At 37.9% G+C, this 12,918-nt stretch overlaps 2 protein-coding genes and 1 non-coding gene across 5 annotated transcripts in view; 1 reads left to right on the forward strand and 2 right to left on the reverse strand.

Annotated features, from left to right (window-relative positions):
- Positions 1–1,797: 1,797 nt before the first annotated feature.
- trnac-gca (transfer RNA cysteine (anticodon GCA)) lies at positions 1,798–1,869 on the reverse strand. The gene has a single exon. It is a non-coding gene; the product is annotated as a tRNA-Cys (tRNA).
- Positions 1,870–2,021: 152 nt separating this feature from the next.
- Positions 2,022–4,596, forward strand: pomp (proteasome maturation protein). Its single transcript, XM_056262143.1, has 6 exons — positions 2,022–2,139; positions 2,648–2,748; positions 2,830–2,890; positions 3,978–4,079; positions 4,166–4,259; positions 4,437–4,596. Exons 1-6 carry the CDS (start codon positions 2,137–2,139, stop codon positions 4,502–4,504), a joined length of 429 nt encoding a protein of 142 aa, XP_056118118.1. The 5' UTR covers positions 2,022–2,136; the 3' UTR covers positions 4,505–4,596.
- Positions 4,597–4,634: 38 nt separating this feature from the next.
- Positions 4,635–12,918, reverse strand: part of ccdc82 (coiled-coil domain containing 82) — a 152,136-nt gene continuing 143,852 nt past the window's right edge. The window contains exons 1-8 of one of the 3 annotated variants that reach the window (XM_056262128.1): positions 10,515–11,410; positions 8,454–8,718; positions 8,249–8,341; positions 7,263–7,387; positions 6,923–7,093; positions 6,614–6,823; positions 5,212–5,245; positions 4,635–5,115 (exon numbers count right to left, since the gene is read on the reverse strand). In XM_056262128.1, the coding sequence (XP_056118103.1) occupies positions 5,219–5,245; positions 6,614–6,823; positions 6,923–7,093; positions 7,263–7,387; positions 8,249–8,341; positions 8,454–8,718; positions 10,515–11,069 (1,446 nt within the window). In that variant the 5' untranslated portion in view covers positions 11,070–11,410 and the 3' untranslated portion in view covers positions 4,635–5,115; positions 5,212–5,218. Of the gene's footprint in view, positions 5,116–5,211; positions 5,246–6,613; positions 6,824–6,922; positions 7,094–7,262; positions 7,388–8,248; positions 8,342–8,453; positions 8,719–10,514; positions 11,411–12,918 lie in introns of those variants that run through there. The other 2 variants (XM_056262127.1, XM_056262126.1) reach the window with 2 other exon arrangements.

A 12,918-nucleotide genomic window follows, 5' to 3' on the forward strand; every position in this document is an offset into this window, starting at 1 on the left:
CCACCCCCACCCAACCTTGAACCTTGATTGAATCAGTCGTTTAATAGCAACCTAAAAAACCGAAATGAAATTGCATAACTTCTCCACTGATATAATAACTTTTTTTATAATAAGCATAAAATTGCATAGCGGCATTTATCAGCAAACATACCAGACCGTTATCCGACATCTTTGCTTGAATTTTCGATTTTGCGGTTAAATAACAAAAATGAGGTGTTATTTAACAATGAGGTGTTAAATAACAAAAATGAGGTGTTATTTAACATATATTCCCTAAAATTAACAGTAAGGCGCAGTTATTAAAAATATCAGGTTAATCATGTTGAAATTTGGGTGTAAATTAACAGAAAAATTTTACAGTGTGGAGAACAATTATTGGAGTTTTCTTTGAGAAAAATTAGCATGTAGCTTTACCTGATATGTATCCAAATTAATTTATGTAAACATTGTTACATGTTGTTACTAATCTTTGTTTGGTCAGCAAATGTTTTGAGAATCACAATACACTTATTGTGAGGCTTTAAAAAAAAAAATTAACAATAAAAATTATATATAATTATATTATATTTCTGAACTCTAAAAGTTCAGATTAATGCATTTAACTTTAAAATGTAGAAAACTTTTCTTGCCCCTGGATCTAGAAGAACTGAGGTCCACCCCTCATTAGGCCTGTCACTTTTGAGAAAAATCAAATTCGAACGGATATCAAATATCAAGCAATTTATTCGTATATCTACTTTTTTATTTTGAAGGTGCATCTTTTACAGTCGTTCAAACAACTGTAGAGTGAAGGGTGTACGTTTCTACAGTTCAAATTTAATAACTAAAACATACTCTATTGCTGTCTTTAGGCCCTTTTTGTTGGATCATTTATAATTAGGCAATAAAACATTATGCAAATGAGGCAAATAAAAAATTAGGCAATGTTTAAAAATGTAGTCTCACTTCAACTTAGGGAAAATGGGCAGTTATAATGTAATAATAAATAGTTATTTTTCCAATACTTTTCACACACAAAAATATGCTCAAAGAGTGGTTCTATAAGAGGATTTGGGGCCTTCATATTCACATAGGGCCCAACAGTAAGTTCCAGGGAGCCCTCAGAGTCCAAGAGCCTTGTTTAAGAGGCCTTGTGTAGGCTATGGGACACATATATTACAGCATAATAAATATTTGTTTTCATTGTTAATGGGTTTTCTGAACCAAACTGGATTGCGTGGCCTTAAACCCCAGGGCCCCCCCGGGCTTCTGGTAGTCAAGGACCCCTGGGCACTGGCCCCATAGGCCCGGTCAGTAATCCACCCCTGTATTAACACCATCTATAACATTAATAATGATGTATTCTTTTGTTCTTTGGACTGCGTACAAGTGAGGGTGAAAATAAATCCGTGATAAGATTCTAAGAAACGACCCTTTTCACATTGTGGAACTTGGAAAACTCTGAACAAACACGATAACAGAGCGATGTGAGTCAATCTCATGCAAAGATCAGACTCGTTTTTTTTGCAGCGAAACAGTATTAACCTGCTTATTGTAATCGAATGTCTTTGAAATACTTAGGAAATGAAACAGCCTGAGCGAGTCTTTTGAATCGCCCATGCTTTCATTCAACAACTGCAAGGGTGTCTTCAATCAGCTGGTCTCGGGTCAGTCACATTGATGCACACGGCAGGCGCCACTGCTCAGCTCTGGCTTTTGTCTGGCTTTCTTTGTGTGCATAATTTCATGTCGACAAATGTATTATACATTATGTTTACTAGCAATATGTCAAAAAAATCATAAAAAGTGTCTATCGTGAGGGGGCACCCGGATTTGAACCGGGGACCTCTTGATCTGCAGTCAAATGCTCTACCACTGAGCTATACCCCCAACCGTACGACATGATCGCACGGATACGTCCTTAAACATTAGTCTAGAATCACTGCAATGGATTTTCGCAGCTTACATATGTTTAATATATATATTTTTAAATAAATATCCCCCTAATATATATATGTTGTCATAAACATAACATAACAATAACCTTATTAAACAACGACCAAAAAATATTGCCGCAATCACATGATAACAGAATTTCCGGAAATTGACAGGAAGTGCATTTATGCTGATGATCGTCAAGACTAAAGTCGCTAGAAGATGGTAATGTGGAGCTCCATTTGGTTATTTCGTTATTGATTTAATTTTGTTTCATTTAATAAGGTTGTGGTGTGTGTTATTTCCTTACTACCCTTACAGTGTGAAAGTGTGTGCATTTGCTGTTTATAAAGCGCTTGTTTGTGTTGTGCAGGCGTTCAAGCTAGTTAGCTAGCATAGCGTAGCACAATGATTCGTTCGTGTTTGTTTATTTATATTCAAGGAAAGATTACGCGGGCATAATTTCCTTTTAAAAGTCTCGACCTTTAATTATTTGCCGCGACAGAAATTAATAATATCAGAATTAATTTAGCCACTACGTTGTTAGCTTCTAAATGAATTGTGATGTGTCATGGCCTTACTTTCACTTTGTATTCGCTTTTTCTGTTAAGACTGAAAACCTTAACGTAGCGTGGTAACTGTCAAACACTCATTCAGGCCACCAGTGAATTTCCACATCAGGTTTCTTTTCTGCATGATTCTATAATAATAATAATATTGTGTGTTTCTGCAGAATACTCGTGGCCTGCGTTCTCAGCTGAAGGACAGTGTTCCTGTCACAGGTCTGTGTCCACAGGCTGGTCCTTATGGGGTCCAAGACTCTCTGCGCAGAGGGTGAGTTCTGCCCTTATAAACCTGCAAATGTTTCTTTATGCGTATTTATATTCTAAAGATTTCATTTTTCTGTGCTCGTAGGTTCTCTAGTGTAAAAAATGAGCTTCTACCGAGTCATCCATTGGAGCTCTCTGAGAAAAATGTAAGTAGAAAAGTAGTACATTGCCAATATCCATGGTTCTTCAAAAGACATCTAAAAGTATATAAATACATGTGTAAAATGGAGGGGCAAAATTAAAGACCAGACAGACCATATCAAGTAAAATATTGGTAGTAAATGATGATGCTCTTGCTAAGACCTGAATGTATAATGATGTAGGCCTACATCATTTTAAACAGTCACATATATACAAAAATATATTGCATCATTTTTAAATAACACACAGTAGCACTGATTATGAAATGCAAACATTGTTGTATATGCCATATATACATCAGTTCATTACCATAATAAGTCTCTGAAATAATGTTTAAAATAGTCATTAGCGAATAAGCCAATGCTTATTAGTGTTGGAATGTATTTTTCCAAATTACATGTAGGCTTGTCACAATTGTTTAATCATCTAATCATGGTTATTTGATGAGATAACCACAATTATTTCAATCACATTTTGCCAAAGAATATAAACAACACTGTTGTAAAGTACAGTCAAATGTCTTCCTTCGTACACAACAAAGGTTTGTGTGTTTAATCATACTGCATTGTTATATTACAATTTAATATTTAACATTTATTATATATGATTCCAAGAAATAAAAAACAACACATTAGGCTTACACTGTAAGTGGCCTAAACAAAACTGAATTAAATTGTGACAGTTTCTGACAGTTAATCATCAGCACAAAATTAATGATTGTAATTTATAACCAGCTAGGGCAACACTTCATTTTACATCATCTTTGTTACACATTACATGTACTTTCTATAGTAACAGGAAATGATGCATAATTACAAGCAACTTACCCTATAGGAAATATGTGGGTTACACTTTATTGTAAGGTGTCCTTGTTACAGTGTAATTACTCAATTAAGTACTGAGTAATAGTCATTTACTACATGTACTAACTATATAATTAGGGTTAAGGTTTGCTTTAGTTCTATGTAACTAATGGACCAAAAATAAGTGTTACCAATGTGTTATTCACTTTTACTCCTTACTTATTTGTGTAAGTACACTGTAACAAAGACACCTCTAAACCAAGTTTAACAGCTTGTACTGTGAAACCAGTTTCAGCTTAACCAGGACAAGATGAATTTCAACACACTAAGGAACATCCAGGGTCTCCACGCACCCCTCAAACTACAGATGGAGTACAGAGCAGCTAGACAGGTATGTTTGACACTTCCTCACATGCGAGTTATACCATAAACACCCTATGCTCATCGTGTTTAAACGTTGCACTTGCCTTGGTTCAGATTCAGCGTTTGCCCTTCCTGCCCAGCTCAAATCTGGCCCTGGATACCCTCAGAGGTAGTGATGACACCATTGGCTTTGAGGACATCCTCAATGGTACGAAGACACGTTACCCGTCATGCTCTCAAAGTTTAATGAGCTGTTTAGTTCCTTGAGTTTGCTTTATAAAAATATGATACTGACGATTGCTGGTTGTATTAGTTGATTTGGACAATTTCACAAGTGATTTTTGTGTAGTATACTAGGTCATATGTAAACGCTTTTCCCCCTCAGATCCTATCCAGTGCGAGATGATGGGCGATCCTCACATCATGACCGAATTCAAGCTTGGTGTCCTGTGAGGATGGCGATTCAGCACAAGCCTGTAGATTGTGTTATTATATGCATTGTTCGACTGCTGTTTCTAATAAAATGTAAAATTTGAAAGCAGAAATAGTTTCTGTGATGCAAAACATGACATTTATCTGGACCTGGTTATGAATCTTGTTTATTAGAAGAACACTGAAACACTGTAAAATGGCTTGGATGCATTTACACAGAAGTGTTAATATGAGATTACTTACAAATGAAGGCATAAAAACAGCATACACATCTTTGAAAGCACAATGATCAGGGTAAAATACAGAAGTTTTTTTAAATCCTCAGGATTTGGACAAATCTGTTACATTTTGGGTTACAGCTTGTAATATTGTTTTTATATGTTGAATATTGTTCACTCTACTGAATTTGTTACAATCATGCAGAAGCAATTTACATAGCAGTGCGATTATGAAATTATAATGCTAAATCTTCAGGGCACACACTTTAACAACTCAAAAGTTAGCCATGCTTTATGACGGCAAAAATAAAAGGGCAGATTGATGACATCAGGAAAAGTTCAATCCGTTCAGTCCAGCTTTTCTTCCTGGAAGAAATCGGCAGAATTGAGATGTTCCTGAAACTTCTCGTATTGCTAAAAGGATAGAAAGAAAAAAAGCAATCAGTGTGTTCATACACATTTAAAGGAATAGTTCACCCAAAAATTTGAATTCTCTCATCATTTACTCACCCTTATGCTATCCCTGGTGTATATGACTTTCTTTCTTAAGATAAACACAAAAAAGATTTGTAGGAAAATAATAAATCTCTGTGAGTCCATATAATGCAATTGAATTGGTCATTCATATAACCCCAGTGGATGAATTAATGTCTTCCGAAGCGAAATGATAGATGTCCCCTCACGATCCCTTGTATAAACAGTGGACCGGAAGCAATGTTTCTCTTACACACACCTATCGTTTCACTTCAGAAGACACTGGGTCTCATTCCCCAAGCATGCGTACGCAAACATTTGTGTGTGAAATCTGTCTATCAACATTTTCACAAACAAATCATGATTACATTTTGTCTTAAATATATTAAGAAAAGCTGTGTTATAGCTTCAGCTGTGAGGTTTCTCTGAATAACGCAGACATACACGTATGTACAGCTGGCTAATGAAAGGTCTGTAATCTGGATCTATATAAAAGGTGTTTAATGTGTTTGAACTGGTTTTGACAATGATATTTGGCATTGCTCGAGGATCTGGCAAGAGCGACATATGTTTGACGAGAGTAACAACAGGCTGTAAAGTAAAGGGTGTGCGGAGAGCCTTTATTTCACATCACTATACCCATGGCAGGAGGCCAGAAATGGAGCACTAGAGGTTCATCCTAAGAAGTTGAAAAACACACGGCCAACTTACCCATGGTAGAACCAAAAAATCAAGAAAAACAACATCGGACAGGCAAATCTTGTGTTCTGGCGACCCCAGTTGCTTCTCCTCTGAAATGCTCCTGGTCTGAGTTGGAGCTGTGTGGAGGAGGGAGGAAAACCTCGTCGGAGCCGTAATGCACCGCAGACGTGTGCAGTGTGAATAAGGGGTTATATGGAGATGGTTTGACTAACCTACTCATTTAGAATACTCCAAATTCACTAACAATAAAACGAGATTAAGAACAAACTCATGCGCGTACGCACGTATTGTTAATTAGCCAGAGATTTTTCGTGAGAAGTTCTCCTGTGCTAACAAATACGAAATAATCCACGCAATTATTAGTGAATGAGACCTGTTGATTTATCCACTGGGTTCGTACGGATTACTGTCACGATTGATGTGTGTGGTTTTTCAAGCGTCAGCCGAGGAGCACCCATTCAGTGCCATTATAAGGACTCTCAGAGTCAGGGGTGTCCAAACTCGGTCCTGGAGGGCCACTGTCTCCAACTTGGAGACAACACAAAACTCGCCTCAAAGACAACTTGCCTCAAACGCCTGGAAGTTTCTACTAGAATGCCTTGTAAGACCTTGATTAGCTGGTTCAGGTGTGTTTAATTAGGATAGGAGCTGAACTCTGCATGACAGTGGCCCTTGGGTGAACTATCCCTTCAAATAGCTTTTAAAGGCACATAAAGAGCAGGTTCCATATTCCCACCTCACTGATCCAGCCTCCATCCTGCAGTCTGGTAAACACCTTGTTGACTGTCTCCTTAACTGGTTCGTCGTCCTCTCCTGTTTCCCCTTCCTGTATTTCCTTCTGAGCTTCTAATGCTGTACGACACTTCTCAAACAGATGGTATTTAAAGTGCTTCAGGGCATGGTAGACCTCCGTACGACTGGCACAGACCGAGCCAACAAAGAAACTCTGCAATTGTTAACATAAACATTAGATCAAGAAGCATTCTAAATATATCTTCGGACAATTTATGGCCAAATTGTACAAGCGAGTTGCATGGAAAACAACCTGGGCATCATCGGGCATGAACTGGTCCTCCTGCAGGGAGTTGTTGTGGTACAACTGGCCAGAGAGTCGCACGGTGAAGCGCCCCGTTCTGTGAAGCTCACAGGCTTCACATCCCTTCGTCTGGATCCTTGTCGTTATAACCCGCAATTTAGGATAACACTCCACCCTTTCCTTTTCATCAATAAAAACGATAAATAAACATGAAAGTATGTATATTAATCTACACCACACCATAACTTTCAATCTTCATATTAAAGAGAAGTGACTATTAGTAAAGCAAGCAATTATACATAGAAATGCGACATCTTTTCATGAAAAACACAAAGGGCTTTTATCTTACTTTGTAACGTTCTTTCCAGCGGCTCCTTTGCTTCAGGTTCTCCAGGCGAGGAAGAACCAATCGCTCATCAAAATGAAGCAATGATGATTTCATCTCCTGGGCGTATCGCTTCGTTCGCTCACCACCTGTAGTCATTGATACAAAGTGAAATGGTTTGGGGTCTGTAAGATTTTTTTTAACGTATTTTAAGTTAACCATTTATTTAATCAAAAATACGAACATTTTTGTATTTTAATATATTTTAAAATGTAATTTATGTTACATTCTGGCTTCCCAATACGTTACAACAGCGATGATCAAAAAAACGTGGACAAAAGAGTCACTCTTTTTGTAAACTTTGTTCAATAGGAGTACCGTTTGGTCAAAAATGACCAGTCATCACCCGGGTGTTGATAATGCACGAGAGCAGGTGAGACCTGAACAACATACGTTGCTATCTGTGTTTAAACTCAACTCATTTATGCCATGCTAATTTAAACATTCGAGTACAAGACGAAAGAGAACTTGAATATGCTGCAAGAAGATTGTGTGTACACTCATCCGAAGCACACACACAGAAAGCGCGTGTATGTTTTTAATGTTAATCAAACAAAAAATGACAAATCACTCACTGCTCTTGACTGAATAGCTTTTGTAACTTTAATAATGATTCATCTTTATTTCATTTCAACATTAAAGATTACATGCAATGTTGTTTTCCATTTGATTACTTCAATTTCTGTACCTGAAAACTACTGTTTGATACCTGAAAAACCTGAAAGGCACTGTTTATTTTATTTGTATTTTTGCTTTATTGTATTTATTCGTGCTGTTGCTTGTAGTTTGATTATTTGTTCTTATTTTCTTTATTTCTATTTGACAGTAGTCCTGTATTCCCTGAACATAGCACATAACAGACTGTACCAAAACCATGACCCTAAAATCGTAATAAAAACCGAACCGTATATCCAGTGCTAAGAAGAGAAGGAATAAATTGATGAACATACTGTAAAGTGAACTGAGGAAAGTTGAGTCCAGTACATTGATCAGCAAGGCTTTGACCACCACCTGAAAGTGGGTGAGCTGCGATCCTGTGATAACTGTAACGAGAATAGAAACAAATGAGATTTTAGAATTCATTGAAATTAAATTTTAAAGACACATCTACACGTTTCCAAACAAAAAACAAAAGCCACAACCACATAGTCTTACACTGGCGTGGAAGGTGAGCGAGAAAGTCCTTGTCTTTGGCCTTCCCCTCTTCCTCCTGCTCTTTGTCATTTTTCTGTTCATCTTCCTCCACAATAAAATCCTTCAGACTGTCACTACTATCAGCAAGTTTTTCCTCCTCGCTGCTGTCTAGAGGGCCGCCGTTCTCTTCCACACTAGATTCATCACGAGTATTGTCTGCTTTACTTTGCTCTTCAACTTTGTCCTTCTTGATCTCCTCTTTCTCCTCTTCCTCTTCTTCTGAACCCTGCAGAAAAAAAAACAGACAAGGTATCCAGTTAACCAATACATTTTAAAGGAACGCTGTTGTTTTTGTCACCATTACTATTATCACTGAAGATGATATATTATTATTAAAGTGTCAACAGTGTAAATTATAAATGGTTAAGAGTGAGACATTTTAATTAGCATAGAAGCTACTCAGTGAATAAAAAGTTACATGAATTGGATAATTGGTGAAAGAAAAAATACATTTTAGGTTTTTCCTGAACCATGTTTTTCCCCTGAACAAATTACAGTACTGTGTGCAATTGTCTAATGTACAAAAGGCACGTTAGTATTTCCACCCCCAAAAAATGGTTTAAGCCAGTTATTTATATCTTTTGTTGTAGAGTGTCAATAGGAAATATCAGTTTACATTTCCAAACAATCCTTTTGCCATGAATTGTAATAATCTAGTGAGATTTTTGTATGCACAAGGAGTCTGGAGATCATGGCCTGTATGATCCACACGGAGATCTGATTTCACCATCATCGAGTCTGTCTGTGATTACATGAAGAAACAGAAAAAACAGACTAAATCCAGAAGAACTGCAGCAACGTCTACAGGGGTCTTGAAGAAACCTACCTGCAAATCTGCAGTACTCCGAAAAGTTTTAGGCACTAAAAATGCTGTAAAGTGAGGATGCTTTCAAAAATAATGTCATGAATACATTTTATTTATGAATTAACATCTATTTACTAAATCAAATCAATGTTTGGTGTGGACCACCCTTTACGTATAAAACAGCTTTTGTCCTCGGTACACTTGCATAGCCTATAGTTTTTCAGGTAGCTTTGCAGGAAGGTTTCTCTAAGCATCTTGGGAGACGTTGCCACAGATCTTCTGGATTTAGTCTGTCTCAGTTTTCTGTTTCTTCATGTAATCCCAGACCGACTCGATGATGGTGAAATCAGATCTCTGCGTTAGAGCATACCGCTGTTAGGCTGTTGTCAGACTACTTGTGCATACAAAAATCACTCTGGATTATTACAATTAATGGAAAAAGGAATGTTTGGATATGTAAACTGATATTTCCTACTGACACACTACAACAAAAGTGCGGATGAATCCAATGTTTGAGGATAGTGTGCAGCTGTCAGTCAGTCTGTCAAGAACTTTCACCGGAAAATGTCATCTGAACTAGTAAAATCCACTTTTGTTCTGACCAACTAAGGGGAAAAAGCATTGCAGTAAATCGCGCTGATTAAATCTAATGATTTCATATCGCGTCAAACCGTGCAAATTATACTTTGTTCTCACATGTTAACAACATCAGCATTGCGTGACTACATTTAATGCCCCGATATTTATCCTTGTTTTCGCATGGGCCCAAATGCAGTCTCTTTTTTTCTGTGGCCACTCTGAAGTCCGAAGTCTTTTGCATTTTACAACGGGTGAATCTCCAGTTGTCACTGGTGATTGTCATTTGAACCTGTCTGGATCCGCCATCAAATTGATAAGTTTATATAAAGTGCAGTGAGAAAAGGCTATAAATCTCCACCTCCAACATCTACTAACTAGCCGAGACTCCTCCTTAATGTGTACAGATGTGACGTAATGACGCAAAGACATGCTCGAATTTCCCGCGGAAATCCACCAGTGCCACTGGAGTTAAAAACATGATTACAAGCTACCGTTTTGAATCGAGCTAAGGCAAGCAGGTAGTTTTGAACACTGGCTGGTAATGTACCTGCTCAATTTATTTTCGATAATTTTTAACCCAAAAAAGTTGCGGACTGCAGCTTTAACTACTGTTTCTTGCTCATTCATGGTCAACTTACCAACGTCCTGCGCCTGCGCCGCGGGTTGCCTGACTTTCTTCTCTTTGACAGCTCCATGAGTTTATTCTTTCTCTCTTTTCTCTTGGCAGCAGCTTCCTTTACCTCTGCCTCTCTCTCCTTCTTCCGCAGAGCCTCGTCCTCGGAGTCCTCCGGCAGCCTGAGCCGTTTTCTCTGCAACGCTCTCCTGAGCGGCTCTCCGCCGACGTCGCTCGAGGACTCGCTAGAATCGCTGGAACTGTCGTCGAGAGCAACAGGAGCGCAGGCGGGTCTCTTCCTCGGTTTACGGGACGCGGCGCGTTTCTCGTCCGTGTCGCTGCTGTCATCCCCGTCACTCTCGCGTGCTCTGTACGAGCTGTCGGAGGAACCGGACTGCTCTTCGGAGTTCTGGTATTCGCTTCCTGAACTGACGCTGGTCGTGCTGCCGTACGAGCCCTCGTCGCTGTCTTCTAGCATTTCATCAACGGGGTTCACGCGCGTCTTTTTCTTGTCAATCCGAGACTTTGGGGGCGCGCATTTTCGCCTTAACCCAAAAAGCTTTCCTACGCTTTTCATCATATTGACGGATAAAAAGTGACACTTCAACCAAGAGAAATATTGTTATTTTTTTAAACTTAATCTATTTTAAGCCAGCTGTTATGTATCTACAGACACATGATGAGCAACAGGATGCTGCGTGCGCGTGCTGTCAAATTACATTCCGTCTCGTGAATGATTATTAGCTATTTTTTTCTTATATTAAATCATTTATCCGAGCTAGCAGTTGCAGATAAAGCCCAGTATATCGTTATAATCAATATTTGACGAGTGATTTGAATAAATATGCTTATCAGCATGTATCATTCTTCTCCAGTCCGCTGCACGCGCCAATAACATGAGGGGGCGTGTCTGTGTTTTTGTAGATACGCACTTCCGGTGTTCGCTTCACATCAGCTCGGACACTCGCGCCACCCAAAGACCAGGAGAATCGTTGTGGCATATTTTTATTCGCAAAAATGTGGGGTTATATTTTTAATTGGTTGAATTTAAACTGATAACTATATGAGAAAATGACTTAAAATTGTTTCAGTATAGTATAGTTTTCTTTAAAAGCTTCAAGAATCATTCCTTTTATCACTGATAGTGATAACAAACTTTAGTTTAGTTATCTAAACGTTCAGATTAAATCCTACATTTTCCTAAGTTTTCAGTTCTTATGGGTTAAATAATAACAACAACTTTTAATGAAGTCAGATTAACAATTTAATTATGCTCGTCATCCTTTTTGTTCAGATTATTGGATGGAAATAGCAGCGTAGGCCTCCAGCCTTACACAACCAAACTGTTTATATAACAGTAATTCAAATTAAAGGCTGCACTAAAGACTTTTAAATACTCTTAAAATGACATGACACTTACAATGACCAATGGACTCGGGACTCTCAAACCCGGTGGTCTTTAAAGGGGTGGCAGTGATGAACAGGCTCTTTAAGCTTTGGGTCCCGGGTGAAAGAGACTCGATGTAGCTATCTGGAATATTTGGAGATGACAAACTGTCTCAGACCTGAGCTCCTGTCTTACTTTACGTGTGAGAAATACAAAGGACATATAAACTTTAATGCCAAAATTCTTCGATTCAAAAATGCCCTTCTTATTTAATTTGTCATTCTTCTGTGATGCAGATGACCACGTATGGTTAGGAGGAAGAGCGGGGAATGACCAGATTTAAATATTTTTAGTAATATTATTTTAATATTAGAAGAAAACCAATGTCATATACATTTTCCAGTATGTTTTGAACCATATATAAACGTATATCTGACAGATAGGTTGGAAGGGGAGTGCACACATTAATTTTCATGAGGAAAGCGATGTCTAACGGTCCTCGTGTGGCTGTGAGAGGAAACACAATCACTCCCCTCCAGCCACTTCTGCAGGCGAATCAATAACCTAATGGCCACTGACCAGCGAGTTTCAACGAGAGAATAAGGAATTGGGAAATTCAAACCTAAAATACGAATATGATCTCATATTTCTGAAGATTGTTAGAAACATTCTATTTGAATTATGAGTCTAGTTGTGAAGTTGTCACAAGGGCAATATCTCTCCAACTATAAGGTTTTGAGACAACAACAAAAAAAGTCCAAGAACACAAAAGGTAGGTTTTTACTGAATGGCTGAAGCATGTTCTAATGAAGGACCTTTTTCTGGTAGTTGCACTTGTCTTTTACGTTTGCCAGTAAGCGTTTACTTAGTTGTTTTCTCATTCGAATGCAAATTTTAACGTGTAACTCACACAATATTTACAAAATGCATTGAATAGCATATAAAAATTAAAAAACATTTACAATAATTTAGGAATAAAGGTGGAAAATGAAAAATGTAAATGAATTCAATTTGAGTTCCAAAGTTAACTGGTTGGCCCCTA

This window comes from Rhinichthys klamathensis, unplaced genomic scaffold, assembly GCF_029890125.1.
Source record: "Rhinichthys klamathensis goyatoka isolate OS25496 unplaced genomic scaffold, OSU_Roscu_1.1 h1tg000191l_1, whole genome shotgun sequence".
Classification (NCBI taxonomy): Eukaryota; Metazoa; Chordata; class Actinopteri; order Cypriniformes; family Leuciscidae; genus Rhinichthys; species Rhinichthys klamathensis.